General features: G+C 41.1%; 1 protein-coding gene across 1 annotated transcript; it reads left to right on the top strand.

Moving 5' to 3' along the window:
- Positions 1 to 13,315: 13,315 nt before the first annotated feature.
- LOC100929504 (cytochrome P450 2J2-like) lies at positions 13,316 to 24,129 on the top strand. The gene is made up of 9 exons (XM_031968128.1): positions 13,316 to 13,768; positions 14,983 to 15,145; positions 16,133 to 16,282; positions 17,067 to 17,227; positions 19,602 to 19,775; positions 20,154 to 20,295; positions 22,584 to 22,771; positions 23,610 to 23,751; positions 23,838 to 24,129. Exons 1-9 carry the CDS (start codon positions 13,598 to 13,600, stop codon positions 24,053 to 24,055), a joined length of 1,509 nt encoding a protein of 502 aa, XP_031823988.1. The 5' UTR covers positions 13,316 to 13,597; the 3' UTR covers positions 24,056 to 24,129.
- Positions 24,130 to 24,397: the final 268 nt, after the last annotated feature.

Below are 24,397 nucleotides of genomic sequence, written 5' to 3' on the forward strand. Positions count from 1 at the left end.
CTCCCTGCACTGATAAACCATGAATTTAAAAGAATGAAGAGGAAATCTGGCCTTGACAGAGAGAGGTAGTGAACTTCACATGCAGAATGAGATGTTCTCACACACACGGTCCCTGTGGACATTTGTTTGGTGGGATTACACAAAAATGTAGATTGAGGCTTTTCTTTTTCTTTCTTTCTTTAAAAAAAATAATTACTCAGAGAGGGGTTTTGAGAATGGGAGTGGGGCAGAGGGATAAAAGGGAATAAACCTAAACAAAGGAAATTGAAATACAGTGATTCAAGGCAATTCCAACTGGATGATGATGGAAAGTGTCATCCACATCCAGATAGAACTATGGAGACTGAATCTTATAGTGTTTTCCCTTATTTTTGTTTTTATTGTTTGCTTTTTTTCCCCTCTTGCCTTTTTCCTTTTGATCTGATTTTTCTTGTGCATATGACAAATATGGAAATTTTACAAGAATTGCACATGTTTCACCTATATTGAATTATCTTGAGGGAGAAAAATTTGGAACGCAAGGTTTTGCAAAGGTTGATGTTGAAAACTAACTTTGCAATACTTTGAAAAATAAAATATTATTAAAAATTTTTATGGACCAGAAACCTGAAACAAGGATTCTTACAAGGTGCTAAGTCAGTGGAATTGATAAAGACAATGGTTATCTAGTTTAGCATGGTGCTTAATAGTTCTCTAAGTTCAGTATGATTGACTTAATCTTACAACAAATAATGGTTTCCTAGTGATATAATGATTGGTTTATACTTAGAATAGAGCATATATGCCAGGGGGGAAAGAGAGAGAGAGATTCAATTCTATCTTTGGTCAGGCTCTGGAGGTTGACCTGGCCTCCTGCACTTCTCTCCTGAAACCAAGACTCCAGAAGGCCTTGAAGAGAGCTAGCAGGGCCCAGGAAAGGAGATAAGACTTTGAAGGAGACAATAAAGACTTTTGGACATTGACACCTCAGCTGTTCTCATGGTGATTACTGAACTGAAACGAAGGTTGCTCCCAAGACCTCCAGGAAACCAAAGGAAGAACTTTGCATTTTGGTGCCTGAATGTAGGACCAAGGACCTACATCTGTGAGTCAGAAATTAGGGTAAGTACAAAAATAGACAAGAAGGAAACTCTGTAAAAGGCTAAAACTAGTATTGCAGCTGAAATGGGACAAATGTTTAGACAGGAGCCTTTTTCACTTCAAGGAAAATGTGTAGAGAGCATTGTGAGACTTATGAAAAACTAAGGTTTGATTGTAACTTGGATGCAGATCATTGAGCTCCTCAAAATATTAAATACATATCTCCTTGGTTCTCTAAGGAAAAAGAATTAGATCCAGACAAGTAGAAATTAATAGGAGAGCAACTATGTGAATATTACAATGATAATAATACCGATTCAATTGCTAAAGAAACATTTTATACATATAACAATATAATTGGCTTTAGTAAATTATATAAGTATTAGAATAAGTAAAAAGAAGAAAGTGCAGGCGGGGGAGGATATTGACAAACTAGGTGAAAAGGTTTAAGAATTAGACAAGAAAGGAGTTAAGAACAATTCTGATGAAATTAAGGAGTGTGGTGCTTCACAGCAGGAGCCATTAGGGCATTCCCCGTACCCTGAACTACCCCCCTCAATTAACCTTTCAAGAAAGGAGGGAGAAGAAGTAGGGGGAGGGGCAGTGACACTTTCAGCACTACTCATGCAGGAGCTTTGTCCACCCCCACGACAAGATTACAAAAGGCACTAATTAAAGCTAAAAAAGAAGGACAGGATATATCTGATTTAAAAATAAATGCAAAGATTTTTAAAAGGGTTGTACTCTTTATGGAGCTATATTGTTTTATATTAAGATGGTATTAGAGCATTTGGCTTATGAAATCTTAACCCCTAAGTGACTGGAAATCTATAGCAAGGACATGCTTAGAATCTGGCCAAAACTTGTTGTGGCTTTTGGAGTATAGTGAACTCTGTAGGATACGAGCCCAATGATATAGGCAAACTGGAGTCAATATACAAATCACCTTTGACCAACTAGCAGGTAAAGGTCAGAATGCAGACACTTTAGCACAGATTAATTACCTTTTGATAGCATATGAGCAAATTACTGCTGCTGCTATGAAAGCATAGGGCTCTCTCCAAGGAAAAGATGGAGGGGAAGCCTTCACAAAACTAGAGCAAGGTCCAAATGAACCCTTTGCTGATTTTGTGGGATGTCAGCAGACAGCTGTCACAAGAATCATGGAGAAAATGCAGCTACAGGAATTATGATAAGACAACTGGCTAAGGCAAATGTTAATGAGGTTTGTAGAAGAATTATATGAGGACTACATAAAGATGCTCCTTTAGAAGAGATCATAAGACGCTGTGCCACGGTGGCAACAAATGCCTTTTATACTCAGACTATAATGCAGAACATGGGAAGATGGGGTCCTTCTTGGCAAGGGACTTCCAGAGAAACTTGCCGATGCTTTCAGTGTGGTAAAGTAGGGCATCTGAAAGCTCAATGTAGGCAAAGAGACAGAGTGAGAAAATAGGGTGGGAGAACAAGACCCCAAACCCTGTGCAACAATGGCATCCACTGGGCCTCAGAATGTAGATTGACCCCGGGAAATGAGAGGTGGGGCCCAGCTCCAAGTCCTCAAACAAAAAACAGGTGGGGCATGATGGCAGCCAAGATTACACCCAGAGAGTCTTTAGAAGTTCAGCACTCTGATATGATCAATCAGCAGAGAAGCAATAAGGTGGGAAAAAAAGGGATTACAATTGGGGAGAATACAGGCTTTTTAACCCAACAGAAGGGCAGTGTCCAGTGCAAGCAGCTTCAATATAATCTCCAGGTGATGAGGAAAGATCTAGAAAGTGGCGAATGGAAGGGACTAGATAGGTTAACTGGTTGGGAGAAAGGGTTTGCTTGTATCTCTACAGATGGAGAAGGAATCTGATAGGTACCAATGAGCCGTATTTACCTTGTCCATCGGAGAGAGACAGAAACAGAGAAAAACCTTGAAACAAAGGAGAAGACCTAAAAAACATCTGACACTGGAAGAGCATGGCTGATAATGAGACTGTTAAAGAACTTCAAACCCAGCAAGAATCATTGGATTTCCTGAGATGAAAAATTGTTGATAAGACTGATGCAGGACTTCAAAATCTGCAGGAATCATTGCATTCCCTACACACAGGAACCAATGGACTATTTTTTTTTTTTGGACTATTTCTAGGACTTATGGACATGTATAATTCCTCATGTTGATTCATGTTATTTGTTATATCACTACTAACTTGTATTAGTAGGTGCTTATGCAAATTATGTAATTATGTGTAATACCTCCCATAATGACAGATTTATGTATACCTGTTTCAAGAAGGACACTTCAGAAACCTGCTTATTTGGTTTGATTCCTCATTTTCCTTTGGTTTTTATCTCTCTTCCTGAGATGTCAGAGAGGACATGATCACCTCCTTTTATGGGGTTTTCACCCTTTTTCTGAGCAGTCAGGGAAGGCATGATTACCTCCTTTTTGGAGTTCTCACCTCCTTGAAAAGTCAGGGAGAGTGTGACCACCTTATGTTCTAAAACAAAGGAAAGCGGGAGATGGTATGGGCCAGAACTCTGAAACAAGGGTTCTTACAAGATGCTAAGTCAGTGGAATTGATAAAGACAATGGTTATTTAGTTTAGCATGGTGCTTAATAGTTCTCTAAGTTCAGTATGATTGACTTAATCTTACAATAAATAATGGTTTCCTAGTGATATAATGATTGGTTTATATTTCAAATACGGCATATAAGCCAGGGGGGAAGGAGAAAAAGATTCAATTCCATCTTTGGTCAGGCTCTGGTGGCTGGCCTGGCCTCCTGCTCTTCTCCACTGAAATCAAGACTCTGGAAGGCCTTGAAAAGAACTAACCGGGCCCCAGAAAAGGAGATAAGACTTTGAAAGAGACAATAAAGACTTTTGGACATTAACACCTGGCTGTTCTTGTGGTGATTACTGAACTGAAATGAAGGCTGTTCCTAAGACCTCCAGAAAACCAAACCAAGAACTTTACAAAAAATTTAAAAATAAATATGTACCTACCAAAAACCAAACCAAAACAAAAATATTGAACTAGGTGTTAAGTGAGCATGTTGGGCTCCTCATAAATGGTCGTGGCCGGAACTTACCAAACAGATGAATGACCTTCAGAGGGCAGGTAAAGGCTCATTTCTGTTTGTTCCTGAGTTTGACCTGGAAGCCTTTCCAGCTTGTTGGACCTGCTAGATGTATGCTCTGTGGCACAGTTTCCAAAAACCCAGAGGATTCTTCAATCAAGAGGAAATATTGAGAAAGGATCTTAGGGAAGTTAGTTCAATCATGGCAAAAAAAAAGAGTCTGGAGATAAGAGGAGCTGAACTCTGCTTTTTCTATCTGTGTGAACTTGGGCCATGACTTCATAGCTTAGAGCCTCAGTTTCCTGATCTATAAAACAGGGAGGTTAAACTCAGATACTTCTAATTCTAGGTGTTCTAATACTATGAATGGAGGATTAATTTTTTTTTAATTTTTTTTTATTTAATAGCCTTTTATTTACAGGATATAAACATGGGTAACTTTACAGCATTAACAATTGCCAAACCTCTTGTTCCAATTTTTCACCTCTAACCCCCCCCACCCACTCCCCTAGATGGCAGGATGACCAGTAGATGTTAAATATATTAAAATATAAATTAGATACACAATAAGTATACCCGACCAAAACGTTATTTTGCTGTAGAAAAAGAATCAGACTCTGAATTATTGTACAATTAGCTTGTGAAGGAAATCAAAAATGCAGGTGTGCATAAATATAGGGATTGGGAATTCAATGTAATGGTTTTTAGTCATCTCCCAGAGTTCTTTTTCTGGGTATAGCTGGTTCAGTTCATTACTGCTCCATTAGAAATGATTTGGTTGATCTTGTTGCTGAGGATGGCCTGATCCATCAGAACTGGTCATCATATAGTATTGTTGTTGAAGTATATAATGATCTCCTGGTCCTGCTCATTTCATTCAGCATCAGTTCATGTAAGTCTCTCCAGGCCTTTCTGAAATCATCCTGTTGGTCATTTCTTACAGAACAGTAATATTCCATAATTTTCATATACCACAATTTATTCAACCATTCTCCAACTGATGGACATCCTGAATGGAGGATTAAATGAAACTTTTAATTAACAAGCTTAATGAAGCATCTTACTTGTCAGGGACTTCATTACTAAATCTTACAAAATCTGAAATCCTTGCCAGGCTCTGCCCTACTTGGCTTTGCCCCTGTGGTACAGACCTAATAACATTGTCACGGTATGCTGACTTGGCAGGAGGCATGGGAAATTAAGGAAGAGACCTGGGCGGGGGAAGGGGGCAGCCTCAGATCAGTGGCTCCCCCACACTGGAGTCTCTCTGTTCAAAGGGAACTCTAGGCTGATGTCAAGGAGTGAGCTCTTACTGGCCTAGGGACTGTGCAAAGAAGCAGAAGAGTAGGTACAATGAAATCCATTTCTTTGGTTTTGTCTATTGGGAGAATGACATGCACATAATAATAATAAATCAGCATTTCTATAACAAAGTGTTTTACAAATATCTCATTTTATGCTCACAGAAACTTTAGGAGGTAAGTGCTATTATGACTCCCATTTTACAGATGAGGACAATGAGGCAAACAGGTTGTGACTTGCCCAGAGTATAACTAAAGCCAGGTCCAATGCTCTATCCACTGTACCACAAAGCTGCCATGTTGAAGTTTTATTTTGGAGAAGGAGAAATAGGAAAACAATACTTGATCTGAAATCATGTTCAATCCTTTGTTCTCTCTTAATTTATGCAAACACCTTTGTCTTTCTAGAACCCTGTTTATAAGTAAAGGACTTGGGTTAAGCTGGCCTCTAAGATTCCTTCCAGCTCCAAGAGGAGTTGAGAATTTTTGTTGTTCGACTATATCAGTCCAATTCTTCATGATCCATTTGGGGTTTTTGTGGCAAATCACAGAAACTCTCAATAATTTCATTCAAGAGAATGGCAATAATGAGGTAGCATAAAAACCTATGGGATACAGCCAAAGTAGTTCTTGGGGGAGGTTTTATATCTAAATAGTTATGTAAAAACAATTAGAGAAAGAGGAGCTCAATGAATTGGTCACGAAACTAAAAAAGCTAGAAAAAGAACAAATTTTAAAATCCCCACTTAAATACCAAATTAGAAATTCTGAAACTCAAAGGAGAGATAAATAAAATTGAAACTAAGAACTAATTAATAAATTTAAGAGTTGGTTTTGTGGAAAAAAAAAAAAAAACCTTGGTTAATTTGATTAGAAAAAGGAAATAAAAAAATCCAAGTCATCAGCATCAAAAATGACAAGAATGTATGCCAGAAAATCTGACAATCTAATCAAAATGGATGAATATTTTCCAAAAAAGTATATAAATTGCTCAGATTAACAGAAAAGGAAATAAATAACCTAAACAGTCCCATTTTAGAAAAAGAAATTGAACAAGCTATCAATGAACTCCCAAGGCCAGAGGGATTTACTTGTGAATTCTACCAAACATTTAAAGAACAATTAATTCTAATACTAAGTAAACTATTTGGAAAAGTAGGTAAAGGAGTCCTGCCAAATTCCTTCTATGACACAAATATGGTACTGATAACCTAAACCAGGAAGAAACAAAACAGAAAAAGAAAATTACAAATCAGTCTCCTTAGTGAATATCAATGCAAAAATTTTAAATAAAATATTAGCAAAAAGATTACAATAACTTATCAGCAGACTACACTATGACCAAGTGGGATTTATGCCAGGAATTCAGGACTGGTTTAATATCAGGAAAACTATTGCCATAATCGACTATATCAATAACAAAATAAACAGAAATCATATGATAATCTCAATAGATGTAGAAAAAGCTTTTGACAAAATACAGCACCCATCCCTATAGAAAACACTAGAGAGTATAGGGATAAAGGGATTTTCTGTTAAAATAATAATCAGCATCTCTCTAAAACCATTAGCAAGCATTATTTGTAATGGAAAGAAGCTGGATAAATTCCCAAAAAGGTCAGGGGTGAAACAAGGATATCCATTATCACCACTATTATTCAATATTGTATTAGAAATGTTGACTTTTGCAATAAGAAAAAGAAATTAAAAGAATTAGAATAGGCAATGAGGAGATAAAATTGTCACTCTTTGAAGATATGATGATATACTTAGAGATTCCTAGAAAATAATCCAAAACCTTACTTGAAACAATTCACAGTGATAGCAAAGTTGCAGGATATAAAAGAAATCCACACAAATCATCAGCATTTCTTTATATTACTGACAAAGCCCAGCAGCAAGAGGTTGAGAAATCCCACGTAAAATAATTAGACAAAATAAAATAGTTGGGTGTCTACCTGCCAAGACAAACCCAGGAACTGTATGAGCACAATTACAAAATACTTCTCACAAAAATAAAATCAGCTCTAAACAATTGGAAGAACATCATTTGCTTATGGATAAATTGAGCTAATATCATAAAAATGACAATTCTACCTAAATTCATCTACTTGTTCAGTAACATATCAATCAAACTACCAAAAATGTATTTTATAGAGGTAGGAAAAATAATAACAAAGCTCATCTGGAAGAACAAAAAAGCAAGAATATCAAAGGATTAATGGAAAAAATTACAAAGGATGGTGGCCTAGCAGTACCACACCTAAAACTCTATTATAAAGTAGCAGTCATCAAAGCCATTTGGTGCTGGCTAAGAAATAAAGTGATGGATCAGTGAATACTGGTTAGATATTAATCAACGATTATAGTAATCTAGTGTTTGAAAACCCAAAGATCCCCACTTCTGGGATAAGAACTCCTAGCTCACAAAAATTGCTGGGGAAACTGGAAAATAATATGTCAGAAACTCCATGCAGACTTACATCTCATACCCCATACCAAAATAAAGTCAAATTGGGTACATGATTTGGGCATAAAGGGTGATACCATACACAAATTAGGAGAGCAAGGGATAGTTTGCCTATCAGATCATTGGAGAAGGGAGGACTTTATGACCAAAGAAGAACTAGAGAACATTATAAAATACAAAATGGTCAACTTTGATTACATTAAATTAAAAAGGTTTTGCAGAAACAAAACCAATGGGAAGTACAAAGCTAGAGAAAAAAAATTATAGCAGCATTTCTGATAAAGGTCTCTTTTCTAAAACATATAAAGAACTATGTCAAATGTATAAGAGTACAAGTCATTCCCCAGTTGGTAAGTGGTCAAAGGATATAAACAGACAATTTTCAGATCATGAAACTAAAGCCATCTATGTCATATGAAAAATGCTCTAAATCATTATTGATTAGAGAAATGCAAATTAAACAACTCTGAGGTATCACCTCATACCTCTCAGACTAGCTAAAATGACAGGAAACAATAATGATAAATATTGGAGGGGATATGGGAAAACTGGGACTAATACATTGTTGATGGAGTTGTGAACTGATACAAACATTCTGGAGAGCAATTTGGAATTATGGCCAAAGGGCTACAAAACTGTGCACATCCTTTGACTCAGTAGTGTCTCTACTGGGTCTGTGCCCCAAGGAAATCATAAAAGAGGGAAAAGGACCCACATGTGCAAAAATATTTGTAGCAGCTTTTTGTGGTGGCAAAGAATTGGAAAATGCCCATCAGTTGGGGATTGGCTGAATAAATTATGGTATATGAAAGTAATGGAATATTATTTTTCTATAAAAAAGATGAACAAGCTCTTTTTTGAAAAGCCTGGAAAGATTTACGTGAACTGATGCTGAGTGAAAGAAGAAGAACTAAGAATAGATCGTACACATTAATAGCAAAATTGTGTGATGATCAACTATGAAAGGCTTGGTTGTTCTCAGTAGTTCAGTGATCCAAGGCAATCCCAATAAATTTTATAATAGAATACTTCATCTGCATCCAGAAAAAGCATTATGGAGAATGAATGTAAATCAACACATGCTATGTTTACTCTTTTTTCTGTTTTCTCTCGTAGTTTTTTTCTCCTTTTGTTCTGATTTTTTTTTCACAACATGATTCATGGAAAAAATGTGTATTTAAAAAGTCAATATATATGTATAAGCAGAAAAAATAAAACAAATAATTAGAAAAATTTTAAAAATAAAAAGATACCATTTCTTTCTCTAGTCCATTTTACAGATGAAGAACCTGAGGCAAAAAGGGTTGAATAGGATCAAATAGCTAGTAAGTGTCTGAGGCCAGATTGGAACTCCTGAAGATGACTCTTCCTGACTTCAATCTCAGCTCTATTCAGTTGCCCCAATTAGAAATTCTTTGTAGTTATATATTTAATGGTGAACTTAATCAACCAATCAACAAACATTCTTAAGAGCTTAGTCTGTGCCCAAAGTTAAAAGGTGGGAAAGGGCTACCTAAATTTTAAATCTCTAAAGGACTTTGGAATCCCCAAGAAATTCTTGGGTTACTTGGGAAATTTCTGGCCTCAGTAATGAGGTGTGTCCCCTGTTAGAAGAAAAGTCCCCATGGAAGCCTGCAGGGCCCCTGTCCTATCCAGTTGCATGATGTTGACTCTTGGGTGAGGGAAGAAGAGAGGGAAAGAAGGAGGAGCTGAGCAGGTTGGGACTAGATGAGAGTTCAATTCTAACAAATGGGAAAAAGTCTTTATTTTTTCTTTATAACTCACGCAACCTTTTGCAATCTGGTTTTCAACCTCACCACTTCATCGTGATCAATCTCTCCAGAGCTACCAATGATCTCTTTGCCAAATCCAATGGTCTCTTCTCACTGTCAATCTCTTTATTTCATCCAGGAATGTGCTCAGGTCATATTTATGTGTCCATAACTTCCTTCTATAGTACTTTGAGATCAGGGACTATATCTAATCTGGTCTCATTTTCTAGATCTTTCAAGTCTCATTTTAGGTGGTGATAAAGCAGGAGGAATGAAAGGACCAAGGATGATCACATCAAAGTCCAATATAGGAAATTCAATTTCTTTTTTTTTTTTTAATCAAGTGCCTCCTGTGTATCAAGCACTGTATTGGGCTACGGAGTGGAATGAAGTTTGATTGTTATCACTGGTCCCACTATGACGTTAGAGGGATTTCAATCTTACATATAAAACTAAAAACACATAGTAACATGTGATAATTCAAATCAAAAAACATGTAGTGCATATGTGTATGTGCATGTGCCTGTATGTGTGTGTTTATGCAATAGCACCTTCTGCTATCCATGCTGGAAAAACAATCCACGCTTGGATGAAGCATGTTTGTTGTCTCAAATAAAATGTACAGATGGAGTGACAATCTGCAAAGCTATCCCCTCCGCACATATACCTTGGATAGATGCTGCACATCAGTGATGAACTTGGTCCAAAGTGAAACAAGAGGAGGAGAGTCAGCTGGATTGCTCTGGGGAAATTTTACAGCAATTTTCATCACCCCAAGCTTCTCTGAGAAAAAAGTGACCCATTTTTTTAAAAAAAGAGATTCTTCTGATATTCCAAAGTGGCTTCAAGTCATAGAATTCAAAGGCTTCCCAGGATTGAAGTTCTCACTCAAAGAACAATGGAAAAGCACTTGCTGAGCATAGGGAGGAGACAACATATTGTCAAGCAAAAACTGAGTAAGGATCATCACAAGGAATATTATCAAACACTTATATAATCAGGAAAAAAAAAAAAGATCCTTCCATGTACCTCCACCCAAAGCAGATTTAAACAAAACATACTGAGCTTGGTCTGAATTAATGCACCATGGATCTCTAAGGAAACAGCAGAAAGATTTCCCCTTCTTTGAGGTCAACTTTGGTCATCCAAACTTTCATTTTATGTTCATCCTTTTGCATGATGGCATTGTATAAATTCTTTTCCTAGATCTAGATTTCCATAAAGTGTCCATAGAAGACTAGGGTGAAACTGAGAATTAAGATCGACTAATATGTGAGATCTCCCTTTCACTCTGCCCTTCTTCCTGCCATGAGGTGCAGAGAGACTTTGACAATACAGAAGAGAAGGAAGGGAGGACATTTAGCAGAGGAAGTGGTGTGATGACCGTACGTGACCTGTCCACGGAGACTAAGACAGCCCACGATGGGAGCCTCTATTTTCCAATATACACTGAATTCATGCTCTTGCTATGAGAGGCACCAAGTCCCAGTTCCTGTATCTCACCCCAGGACTGGCCCAGATGGCTGCATGAGTTAATCACTGAGTGGAAACCAGGTTGTATTGCTTATGGTTCTCTGCCCAATTTCAGAAGGAACAGTCAAGGGGATAATAAGCACAGTGGGAAACCTCTTGATTGTCTGGATTGGAAGTAACTTCTGGATGGCTAGGGGACTGCTGGGGTCAAGAAGAATGGTGGATTTGCATCTGCTTATTTGATTTGAGTATCATTCATTGTTATTGTTGTTTCTCCCAAGAGTAAAAGAACTGGAGGCAACATTCAAGCGTGTCTCTCCCTTTCCATGGGCAAAATTCCATTATATCAAGAGTATGTCTTGAAGGCTCAGGAAGCAGCAAGTTCAAGGAAGCAGAGTTTAGGAGTTTACAAAGTAGAATAAATAAGAGCTTGAGAGCTGATTTCTGATTGGTCGGATTTATAATCATCTAGGGATCTAGTAGAAAATTGTCCAGTATAGAGTTGACTCTAAGAAATGGAAGGGGATTCTTTCCCCAGAACGCTAAAGAGTTCTTCACAGCTGTACAATGGAATAGTTGTACGCGATCATTTGGGGGGCAATGTGAGACCATGTGAGCTCTGGCTCCTTCCTGCTGGCTAGAATCGGGATAATGGCTATTAGTACCATGTTAAACTTTTAACTTTTAACTGACTAGATATAGGAATGAAGGAGAAGGAAGAGTAAGGATCCTCCCGAGACTACACACGTTGGTGCCTGGAAGATGACGGTATCTTTAATAGAAAGAGGAAAGTTGGAAAGAAGGGTAGATTTCATGAAGAAGATAATGAGTTCTGTTTCATGAATAATGAGTTTGAGGTACCCATGGGCTGTTCAGGTGGAATTGTCCAGCAGGCAATTAGCAAGGATGGACTGGAGCTAACAAAAGGATTGGGGGTTGGGCATATAGATAATAACTGGACTGAAAGGAGTCCCTGAGATCCCCAAGAGAGAATGAAGAGAAAGAGTAGAGAAGAGGGTCCCAAGCAGAGCTGTGCTGTACACAAAAGCATATGGGGTGGGACGTGAGTGATGGCCAATCAACATCTATCTAACACCCTCAATGGTCCAGGCATCCCTCAAAAGAAGGAGCAGTCAGACATATAAGAACCAGGAGAGCTCCATGAAAACTCAGAAAGCATCCAGGAGAAGGGGGTGATTAATAGTGTTAGAAAGGTCAAGGAATTGTTAGATATGCTTTCGAATTGATTCTCCTGCCAAAAAGGTGAATTTAAATTGAGCCAGATGAATAGCTCTCCCATGGTCCATCTTATACCCAGGGCTACTCTGGATCTAGACTGGGGAGCACAATGAAGAGAACTGGCTCCTGGGATGATCCATTGACTTTGGCTTTAGTAGCCCCATGAGGCTACTGGCCAGCCTTTCAGCACTTTGTCTGGGAGTAGTAAAAAGTATGGCCTGGAGAGGGGAATAGAGGTGGGGATACCCATTAGGAGGTTGTTGCTTCTTGAGGCTAGAGAGAGGACTGTTGGAGTCACTCTCCATGGAACTGAGGTTTTTCTATAGGTGACTGCTAGCTGGAGCTATAACAACAGTTGACTGTCTGGGTCTAGGGTCAAGAGAAATGGGGAAGGGGCTGGGAGTCAGTTCCTTGACTCATGGAGCCATTGATTGTCAGAGGCAATCCAAAGATAATGTTGGCTCTCTGAGGGGTTGGGGACATGGGTGAGCGGTTCTCCTCCCTTAGGGTGAGGCCATGTCTGTCTATGTCAGGTTAAGCTTCTGCTGAGGGGCCAGGGTGTGGGCCCAGATACAGGGACTAAAATGAGATCACTCCACCTTACTAAGACAACACCCCTGAGGCTTTTCCTTGTTTAGAATACACAGTGCCCGGTGTTCTTGATATAAAAGGAGAGAGAGAGGAAGGGAAATTTAGTGTGATTGTACAGGAGACAGAAAGGAAAGGAAAAGAGAGGAAAGGAAAGGAAAGACAAAAAGAGAAAAGAGAAAATATTCCAGATGAGAACAGAATAGAAAAGAATAAGTAAAGACAAAGCGAAGGGGAAATAGGGGAATAGAACTAAATAGAGGAAGGGAGAAGGGAAGAGAGACCAAGAGAGGAAAATAGAGAAGACAACAGGGAAGAGGAAAAGAACATAAATGTATTAGAATATAGAGAAGGGAGAAAAGAAGAATAAAAACAGGGCAAAGAAGAGGAGAGAAAGGTGGGAACTTAATGAAAATAGAAGTGAGGAGAGAGGAGAAACGAAAAAACATAGTTGAGGAAAGAGGAGGATATAGAGAATAGGAAAAACAAACAGGCTAATAAAGAAAAGGGGAGTAAAAGGGAAGAGCAGAGGAGGTGAGAGAGAGCAGAGGGCAGACTTTGGGAGGCCAAGTTGAGGCAGAGTCACGGAAGCCACATGTTCTCACTGGTCAGTGGTCTGGCCCTGCTGGCCGCGTCCCTCCTGCTCCTGAAAATGCTCAGTTTCTACCTGGCTCGAAACCAGTTCCCTCCTGGCCCGTGCCCCCTCCCCATCCTTGGAAATCTGCTGCAGTTGAATTTCCAGCTTCATCCTGAGAAGCTCAGTCAGGTAGGGCTTCCTTGATGATTCAAAGTTTGTTTGCCTGGCCCCCTCCAACTCCCATTCACAGGACAATGGAAGAAAACAACTTTCCAAGGAAGGGGAGTTCTCAGAGGGGAGCAGAAAAGGGGAACCCAAGGGAAGAGCTCAGCTTTCTCCCAAATCTCATCATTGGAGTTCTAGACTGGGAGGGAATCCTCTGAGATGGTGCTTATTGACTTCTGCTGCCCAGACTTCTGAACTTCAGCAGATGCATAAATGGGAATATTAATTGCATGGGGGAACCTGCTAAAATAATCGGTCGTTAGCTGTCTGCTATATCCGAGGAGCTTTTTTGAAAGGGAGTGGGTCCCATCTCAGAGGCTGATCCCCATCTGTCCTGAGGTCCAAACACCTGCTAATGTCCTGCTACAAATGGCACCTCCTTTCTGGTTCTTGGTTCACCCCAATTGTGCTTCCACGGTAGTTTGCCAGCCCATTCTCCTGCCGGTAAGGATTGTGGATGGGAAGGAGCAAATGTTGGGTGTTGGTCATGGGGAAGAGGAGGCATGGAGGTTGTTCCCCTTAGTTTCTAAAAGGCAAAGCAGGAGCAATGGTTTGGAGTTGTAAAGTAAAATTGCAGTTTGATAGAAGGGTAATTTTCCTAAGAATTGGAAATGACTAAGCAAAAGTTGTCCATTATCAAGAATCATAGATTTAGATCTGGAAGAACTACAAGACTATCAGTCTCCAACCCCCTTACTTTACAGATAAGAAAACTGAGATACACGGAGGCTATATGACTAGCCCAAAGTCACATGGATCCTACGCATTAGAAGTAGGATTTGACATAGGCAATAGGCAATTATACCACCCTGCCTGCCTGTGTATCCTGGAGACATGGATTCCTAGAGGAGATTCCATTAAGGTAGCCTTGAAGGTCCTCTTCTCCGGTCAGGAGTTTGCCTAAGTTAGGACGAAGCTGGCATTGGACCCAGCCATGACATGGTCTCCTGGATACGTGACTTCCTGCTAAAAGTATAATCTATCCCACTCAGAAAGGAGAAGAAGCCAATCAAACTTTCTCTTTTCACAGCCAAACCCTTACAACTCCAATCTGCTCATTTTATAGAAGAGTAAACTAAGAAATGATTGTCCCAGATCATGAACTAAGCAGCAGGGCAAGATTTTAGACCCAGCTCATTTGATTCCCCCCAAACCAGAGTCACATCTTCCCTCTGCAGATGGCCAGGAAACATGGGAGCATCTTCACTGTGTGGGTGGGGTCAACGCCAGTAGTTGTACTGAATGGTTTCCAGGCTGTGAAGGATGCCTTAATCACTCATTCAGAGGACTTTGCTGACCGGCCAATTACCCCCCTCTTTGAGGACCTGTTTGGAGACAAAGGTAACACTCTCCTTGCGACCAACAGTGAGGTCGTGATGAAGGCCTAATTGTGGATGACAAGTGGGGCTATGCCAGGGGCTTGCTAAGGAAACTCAGTAAATCTTCAGCCTTTAGATCTGCCTTTACTCTAGCTCCATTTTGGGAGGTGTGAATAGAGAAACTTGGAGGAAAACAGAAGGGAGAGACCAGGTGGTTTTCTAGATATTATTTCTAGATATTACAATGAGCTCCTGCTGGACCCAGGCTGAGCGTTTCAATGAATGGGTGAATGAATAAAAATAAGCATCTACTACATGCTCCCTCTGTGACAAGCATTGTGCCAAGTCCTGAGATACAAAAAGAAAAGCAAGGTAGCTCTTAAAAAAACTAATGTTCTCAATAGGGGGAAATATTACATAAAGGGGACTGGTGGCCAGGGAAGAAAGTTTTGGTTTGAGAAATAGAGAGGATGGTGACGGCGGCCACACACTTTTCAATTGCATTGAAAAATATTGATTTGTTTATGGTTTCAGACCAGGTTGGTTTGGGAAGAGGATACATGCAAGAGAGTAGGGAAAAAGGCAAGATGGCCAGGGTGGAATGTCAAGTTTGGGTAGAACCTGCTGGATAAAGCAGACTATGCAATGCATTTCTAAAAAAAGGCCACATGGAGCCCAAGGAAGCAGTTTCAGATCTCAGAGATTTAAGTCTTCCAGCCTGTGATCTTGGGTCAGAGGAAGCAGCGAGGCAGAGGGAATGGCCAAAAGAGGGCTGTGATATAAGGAGGATCCCTCGTGACCACCTTACTACCAGCTTCTGTCCTCTGTTTTTTAAAATTTTATACTTCTTTTCCCACATTGGACAAAAGATCCAGTAACAGCGTCAAAAAGACTATCATTGAACTGGGCGAACTCTGTCATCGCATGGTATAGGGAGTATAACCGTGGGTCCTGGTAAAGCAGGAGTAGAATGTTTTCCACTAAAACTTCCTTTTTCCATTGGCATCAGGGATCATCTCCTCCAGTGGTCACACCTGGCTACAGCAGAGACGCTTTGGCCTGACCACCCTACGCAGCCTGGGGATGGGCAAGAAAGCCCTGGAGCAGCAACTGCAGGAGGAGGCACAGAACCTGGTGGAGATCTTTCGCAGAGAAAATGGTAGGAAATGGGAAGTTGAGGTGGAAGCAGGCAGCAATACTAATGGCTGACATTTATCATCTTCAGGTTTACAAAGCAGTTTTTACAGACCTCTCACTGGATTCTGCTACAGCCCTGGGAACTGAGTGGTTTGATTTTTTTTTTAACCAAACTAGGCAGAGACTTTCTTTAAAAATCTTCTTTTCCAATGTAGATGAGAATCTACTCTTCCTTTATCCTCTTGGATGCTCATATTGCCATTATAAGGTATAATCCCAACTCCAAAGTCAGTTCTTAATCCATACTGATACCTCTCTATGATTTTAAAGGTGAGGAATTTGAGACCTAAAGAGGCAAAATCACTTGCTTAAAGCTATATAGCTTGTCAGTGCTGATGCCAGAATTTGAACTCAGGTCTTTTCTCATTCCAAATTTAATTGTTTTTTATTATACCACACTACCTTTCCAACATGCAGCTCAGATGTATGTGTGGAGAGGGGTAATAAGTTGGTGAGTTAGTAGTACAAGCAATTGTAGTTACAAATTAAGACAGAGCCAGGCCAAGGGGAGAAGGGAAGGGAAGGAAAGGGAAAGGAAAAAGAGAGGGAGGAAGAAGGGAAAGAGGAAGAGGAGAGAGAAGGAAAGACAAGAAAAACAGAGGAAAGGGAAAGGAAGGGAAGGAGAGGGGAAGGGAAAGACAAAAAAAAAATCATTATCTCTCTTCAGATCAACCTGCAATACTGACAGGTGTAGCTAGAACCTCTATTGCCACTGGCTTTTATATCTCATCCTTTCTCTCTCAAAGGCAAATCCTTCGACCCCCATATTCCCATTGTCTGGGCAGCATCCAATGTGATCTGTGCTCTAGTGTTTGGCCGTCGCTTCTCCCATGGGGATCCCTTCTTCCAAGAAATGATGAAAGCAATTGGCTTTGGGCTGGCCTTTATCACTACCATCTGGCGGCGGGTAAGCTGGGGTTGGGGTCGTGCTGTCAGTCATTTGTTCAGGGATTTTGATGCCTTCTTGGGTAATGATCTACAGGAAGCAACCTGTGAAGCCTGTCTGCTCAGTCAGTTAAGTAGCTATTGAGACCCAAAGGACACACACATAAGCAGCATCTGACCAAACAGTTGTGGCAGAAAAGTTTAGACAAATCATTTTTTCCCAGGAAAAATTTTCCCATTTTTTTTTTCCTAGAAGAGCTATCTCCTACTTCCTCCATGTATTGGAAGGGTTATCTGCAATGTAGAACCAACTAAGGAGCACAGAGTGAAATAAGAATGGAAACGTAGTCCAGAACCAGTCTTTGAAGGGCTTTAACAGCTAAGTTGGGGATTTGTATTTTAGCATACAGACAACAGGAAGCCGTTGAAAACTGAGCTGGGAAGTACGATGGCATATCTGTGCTTTAAGAAGATTACTTTGCAGGAATATTAGAGAAGGGAGAAAATGGAAGTACAGAGACTGAGAGACTATATCAATAGTCCTGGCATATGTAACTAGTAGTTATTCTACATATTCCCCAGCCACACATATGTTATAATCGCTTCCCGTTGAAAAATGGCACAAATGCACTGATTGTACCTTAGGGGACTAAAGGAAAATCTTAAATTTAGGTCAATGTTTGTGTCCCCAACTTTGAGTGCCACTCATCTGCATACTGCTAAAAGTAATTTAACCACTAGGGGGTTCTGTTGACTAGTTTCCTGATCTTGTTCAGTAATAAGGACCAAGTGTTAGTGACCCAACAGAGATCTGACTTTACGCAACACTAGAGGGCACTCTGGGATGGGTGATAATGCCAAGTTCTTCTGGCATTCAGAGACTAGCAACCTTTCCTTTCTAACCCTAAATTTTCTAACCTTATGCTCAAAGGGCTTTAGTCAAAGGGCTTAATCCCTTGGGTTTTATCCAGGCAAATTTTTGGATTAATGTTTATTCCTCCTGAATTTCTGTCTATTGTCACATTCTTGCTGTATTTCTTTTCTATTCTATTCTTTTCTCTCTCTCTCCTCTTTTTTCTTTTTTTGCTGAGGTAATTGGGGTTAAGTGACTTGTCCAGAGTAATACAGCTAGGAAGTGTTAAGAGTCTGAGGCTGGATTTGAACTCAGGTCCTCCTGACTTCAGGGCTGGTGCTCTATCCACCACCCCAACTAGCTTCCCCTCTTCTTGATGTATTCCAATTGAACTTCCTGTCCTTTTGGACACAAATTGCGGATAGAGCCACAATCCCGGTACTCAGATTCAAACCTCCCACTTTGGGTTCAGACAACCTCAAATGCCAGAGTTGAAAGAAACACAGGCCATGTGTTATGGTTCAAATCTTCCACTCTTTGTGACTCTGGATCTAATAAACACAAAGGTATTCATTAGTCACTTAGAAGTTTCCATGGCTAGACCAGATACTGAATGAAGCTCTATCTCTGGATACATCTTCTAGGCACTCTGCTTCTATTCTGCTTTCTACTTCTGTCTTAGCTCTGAATACATGCCTTGTTTGCTCCCAAGAATTGTTTCGAGCCCAAAGACTCATATATCTCAGGGACTTATCCAAAGCATCTTACCTCAAGCTGTTCACCTAGACTTTGTGCCCAACCTATGTAGAGCATTCCAAACTCATATTGGTCTGATCAACCATAATCAGACATACTGTTCTTGATTCCAACTTATTTGGTCCTCTTCAAGAATGAAAGATCACAACCAATCAACCTCAGCACCTCATGCTCAAAGATTCTCATATCATGATTCTAAAGTCTTATCTCAAGAGATTAGCTTAAGGGAAGACATAGGCTGACTCAATCATGGTTCCCATTTTGGCCTCTCTCTTTCCTCAAATATTTCTCCCATTGTAGGTCCAACAGTACCTCCAGGTACCTCACTGACCAGTCCTCTGGACTGGTCATCTGGGGTAGGAAAACATAGCCATATCTCACCGTATAACAATAATGGTCACACTTAGGTTAATACTTTATGATTTATAAAGTGTTGACCTCAACAATCCTGCAAGATAAGTTGGGTAGGTATAATTAAGCCAATTTAATAGATCAGGACATGAAGTTTCAGGAAAATTAAGTGATTTGCCTCAGATCAATGGCTAGTTAGTGATGGAACCAACATCCTCATCAAAGCCCGGGAATTAAATAACCTGCTGCTTTAATAGGAACTTCTCTGTCCCTTTTTGAAACTCTCCTTCCACTCATTTTCCACTGCAGACTCATTGTCATTTTAATTTATTCTCATAAACTTCTAGAAACTCTAAGCTTTTCCAGGTTGTTTTCAGTATGTTGAATCTAATAAGTTCCACAAATTCTTATATTAAATGTGGGTCTTTTTATGCAGTTGTATGATCTCTTTCCATGGCTACTGCGCCAACTCCCTGGACCTCACCACAAGATCTTTCAGTATCAGAAGATCGTGAAGAATCTCATCTTCCAGGAGATCCAGAGTCACAAACAAAGGGTGCCCAAAGACACAGATGACTTTATCAGCTGCTATTTGGCTCAGATTACTAAGGTAAGAACCATGTCAGGAATTCTGGGCCACCTTTAAGATTCAGCTTTCTTCTTGTATACTCAGAGAGAATTGCTTTCCCTAGAAGTCAATCTGATACCATGTTCTCTGTTCTTTAGGAAAGCTTTCAGAGCTCCTCAGGCCCCATAGAAGGACCATATTACTTCTTTGCTTCCTTTGATTTTTCTCTGTCTTGGGCCAGAGCTGAAGTCCTATAGACTTGGGCTCCAAGGATGACAGAATTGAGAACTTCCTGAGAATTCTGATCACCCATGGAAGTTTGGATGTGCCAGTGGGCGCTCAGAACAAAGGAGGGCTAGAGAGTCAGGAGTATCCACTCATTAATCCTGTCTAGTTTTTTTTTTTTTTTTTTTTTTACAGAAAAAGGATGACCCTCTGTCCACATTCAATGAAGAGAATTTGATCCAAGTAACCATTGATCTCCTCCTTGGGGGCACTGAAACTACAGCCACTACCCTGCGCTGGGCACTACTCTATATGATCCATCATAGAGATGTTCAGGGTGAGGACACACTGGGGAAAGGGAAGCTCAACACAGGCCATGAGGTCTCTAAGGAAGGCTTTCTCATATCTTGCCAGAGTTCATCCCTGGATAAAGTAGCCATCCCCCCAGGACTGGCAGTTCCAGATGGGTAGATGAACGGTCCTGTATAACTCAATGGTTCATCAGCCATTCCTGGGGAATCTGAGGCTGATTTTTGTTCTTATGATATCCCCCTCCCCATCCTCCCAAGTGAAAGCATGGAGTTAATTTTCCAATTGATAACTGGTCAAAGGATATGAACAGATAATTTTCAGATGAAATTAAAACCATTTCTAGTCATATGAAAAAATGCTGTAAATCATTATTGATCAGAGAAATGCAAATTAAGACAACCCTGAGATATCATTATATACCTCTCAGATTGGCTAAGATGACAAGAAAAGATAATGAAGAATATTGGAGATTTGGGGAAACTGGGACACAGATACATTGTTAGTGAACTAATCAAACCATTCTGAAGAGCAATTTGGAACTATACTCAAAAGGCTACCAAGCTGTGAATACCATTTGATCCAATTGCGTCTCTACTGGGCTTATATCCCAAAGAGGTCATAAAGGAGGGAAAGGGATGTGTACAAAAATGTTTGTAATAGCTCTTTTTTAGTGACAAGGAACTGGAAATTGAGTGGCTGCTCATCAGCTGGGGAATGGCTGAATAAGTGGTGGTATATGAAGGTTATGGAATATTATTGTTCTGTAAGAAATGATCAGCAGGATGATTTCAGAGAGGCTTGGAGAGACCTACATGAACTGATGCTAAGTGACATGAGTGGAACCAGGAGAACATTGTACACAACAATAGCAATATTATAGATCAATTCTAATGGATGTGGCTCTCTTCAACAATGAGGCGATTCAGATCAGTTCCAATGGTCTTGTGATGATTCTGTACCCAGAGAGAGAACTGTGGGAAATGAGTGTGGTTCACAACATAGCATTGTCACTTTTTTTGCTTGTTTGCTTCCATTTTCTTTTCTTTTTTGCTCTGATTTTTCTTGTGCAGCATAATTGTGGAAGTATGTACAGAAGAATTTCACATAAAAAAAAAAATCATGGGGGCAGCTAAGTGGTGCAGTAGATAGAGCACCAGCTCTGAAGTCAGGAAGACCTGAGTTCAAATCTGGCCTCGTACACTTAAGACTTCCTAGCTGTGTGACCCTGGACAAGTCACTTAACCCCAATTGCCTCAGGAAAAAAAATGGGACTACTCCTGGCTATCATTTACCAGAAATCCAGTATGATTCAGTGCAGCACTCTAGGCTTAGAGACTGAAGGTTTGCATGAAACCTCTAGCTCTGGCATTTACTACTCAGAATTATGGGACCTTCAGTAAGCCCTATCCTCTCTGACTCCCAGTTTCTCCATCCATAAGATGGGGAAATATTATGTTATCTGCCTTACCCCAAGAATTATTATAAAGAAAGTACTTTCTAAACAGCTACTGACGATTTTATTGCTATTTGCAGAATAACCAACTAGTGTTGATGACTTGGGTCACTAGAACTCAGTTTCCCCAGTATAGGATAGGGAAAACATATTTGGATTACCTGTGCTCAAGGTGGTCAGAAAGCACTAAAGAAAGAAAGTTGTTATTAGTAAGGAGGCAAATTAGTTTAGATTAGTGTAGATGAGTTTGAGGTCACCAATTTTCTGAATCTGAATTTCCTTATCTTTATAGTGAGAGGTTCAAGAGATCATGTCAACATCTTGTGCCCTTGTGGCCTATTTTAGAAGAACAAAAGGAATGATAGAGGATAGGGCCCTCTGCAGATTCCTGGCATTGGACTATGGGCCAGAGGGATGGTAGTGACCTTTCACTGCTGTCAGTGAATGAGCTTTGGAAATAATAAGGCAAGCAGTCTGCTCTTGTTTCTCCTCATAGCCCAGAGCATGGTCCTGCTCAGCGGTGTTCAGCATATGACTGAATGCAATGACATGGTAGGACTGAGTGTATCTTGGGTTACCTTGAAGTAGATGTTTTGGGGTTTTTTTTGGCTGAGGCAATTGGGGTTAAGTGACTTGCCCAGGATCACACAGCCAGGAAGTGTTAAGTGTCTGAAGCCAGATTTGAACTCAGGTCCTTCAGGCTTCGGGGCTGGTGCTCAATCTATTGTACCACCTAGCTGTCCCAAAGTAGATGCTTCTTATATACAGGAGAATCCCATCTCCTGTGGAGTAAGACAAGCTCCAAGAGCATCAAATCCCAAAAGATTGGTCCCCAAATGATCCAGAGAATCTCTCTGCAGAAAAGGTTCAGGAGGAGTTGGACACAGTCCTCAGTCCATCCCAGGTGATCAGCTTTGACGATCGGAAGCACTTGCCTTACACCAACGCCGTCCTCCATGAAGTACAACGTTTTTGTAGTGTCATCTCCGTGGGTGCTGTGCGCAAGTGTGTGACGGCCACCACTGTGCAGGGATTTTCCATCCACAAGGTACAAGGGCTGGCCCTGTCCACGGAGCACTAATAATCTACTGTTCCCCTTCCCCTACCCCATCCCATTCCAGTGAGACGGGATCTGGCCACCTCCTCTCCATGATGTCCATGGTCCCTGAGGAGCTTTCTCTTCTTTCCCCATCAGTTCTACCTGAGCCACGATATACTGATGAAGCATCTGTGATGCGCACGGCACCGGGCCAGGTGCAGGCCCGTGACTAGGGAGTAATTCACGGTTCGGCTCAAGTTCCATTTCTTCCACTAGGGCCAGGGCTCCTTCACCAGATATCTCCTGCTGACTTCAGATATGTGACATCACCCAGGGCACAGGTGTTTGTGTGTAGAACTCGGCCCAAACGGGTTCTTCTTTGTCTAAAGAGTGTGTGTGTGTGTGTGTGTGTGTGTGTGTTGGGAATGGGGTCAAGCCCCAACTTTTCAGTAGGCTGAAATATTCCCTTTGGTCTCCAGAGCATATTCAAAGACTGAGCTATTCTTACTGCCTGAACAAGTGTGAGTTTGTTCACCATCACCATCACCATCACTAACAAAAATATTGTTCCACATAATACACATAATGTTCACGGAAAAGAGGAGTCATAGCGAATGCCAGTTCCAGACACTTACAAGTTGTGTGATCCTGGGTCAGTCACTTCTTCCTGTTTGTCTCAATTTTCTTATCTGTCAATGAGCTACAGAAGGAGATGAAAAAATATTCCAGGATCTTTGCCAAGAGAATCTCCAAATGGGGTCAAGGAGCACTGCTTCTAGTTTGTTTTCACTGAGCCCGCCCATTCCCACTCCAGTCAGCAGCCTCGGTCCTTTCTCCCTTTCTGTAGGGCACAATCATCTTACCGAACCTGGCCTCGGTATTGTTTGACCCCAAGCACTGGGAGACCCCCTGGCAGTTCAATCCTGAGCACTTCTTGGACCCAAAAGGAAACTTTGTGATCAATGAGGCTTTCTTGCCCTTCTCTGCAGGTAACGGCCGAGGGCCGCACGAGCATGGGCGGTGGAGAGGGGGGTGGACACCCCAGGTGGCATTGATGGTCCTATTCTTCTTCCAGGTCCCCGGGTGTGCTTGGGGGAGCTGCTGGCCAAGGCCGAGCTCTTCCTGGTGTTCACCAATCTGCTCCGGGAGTTTCAGCTGCGGTTTCCTGAAGGAGCCTCTGGGAATGAGCGAGATTACATTTTCTGGGGCACGTTGCAGCCCCAGCCCTACAAGATCTGTGCCCGCCCTCGCCGAGGCTGGTCCGGGGGATGCGGCAGAGAAGACGGGCTTTAAGCTCCTGCGCTTCCCCCGGTCTCCTCCGTGGTTTCTGTTTCTTCTCGTGGCTCACTAAACTTCTGCAGTTAGGATGGGAGAAATGGGGGGAGGGGAGGGGGGGGGGCAGAGCCAGTGCTTTTCCCAGAGTCCCTGGAGCTGCCTCAGGAAGGCCGGAGAGCTGCCGACTGCAGCGTCCCAGGAGGCTTTGGAGGCTTCATGCGTATCACTGCGGACATGCCGGGCTTCAGGAAGGACGCGGGGCCTTCTTGGCTTCGTCCGGGGCCCGTAGGAGACTCTGGGAGAGGCAAAAGCCGCTTCAGTCTTTGCTTCGTCAGCACAGCCCGGCTTCCCTTCCCAAAG

Source organism: Sarcophilus harrisii, chromosome 4, assembly GCF_902635505.1.
Source record: "Sarcophilus harrisii chromosome 4, mSarHar1.11, whole genome shotgun sequence".
NCBI classification, from domain to species: Eukaryota; Metazoa; Chordata; class Mammalia; order Dasyuromorphia; family Dasyuridae; genus Sarcophilus; species Sarcophilus harrisii.

What these genes read in the sequence shown, in the direction of transcription:
- LOC100929504 (XM_031968128.1), top strand. Translation starts at nt 13,598, where the DNA reads ATGTTCTCACTGGTCAGTGGTCTGGCCCTGCTGGCCGCGTCCCTCCTG. An exon ending in GGACCTGTTTGGAGACAAAG is followed by an intron (nt 15,146 to 16,132) that starts GTAACACTCTCC and finishes CATTGGCATCAG; the next exon opens with GGATCATCTCCTCCAGTGGT. An exon ending in GATCTTTCGCAGAGAAAATG is followed by an intron (nt 16,283 to 17,066) that starts GTAGGAAATGGG and finishes TCTCTCTCAAAG; the next exon opens with GCAAATCCTTCGACCCCCAT.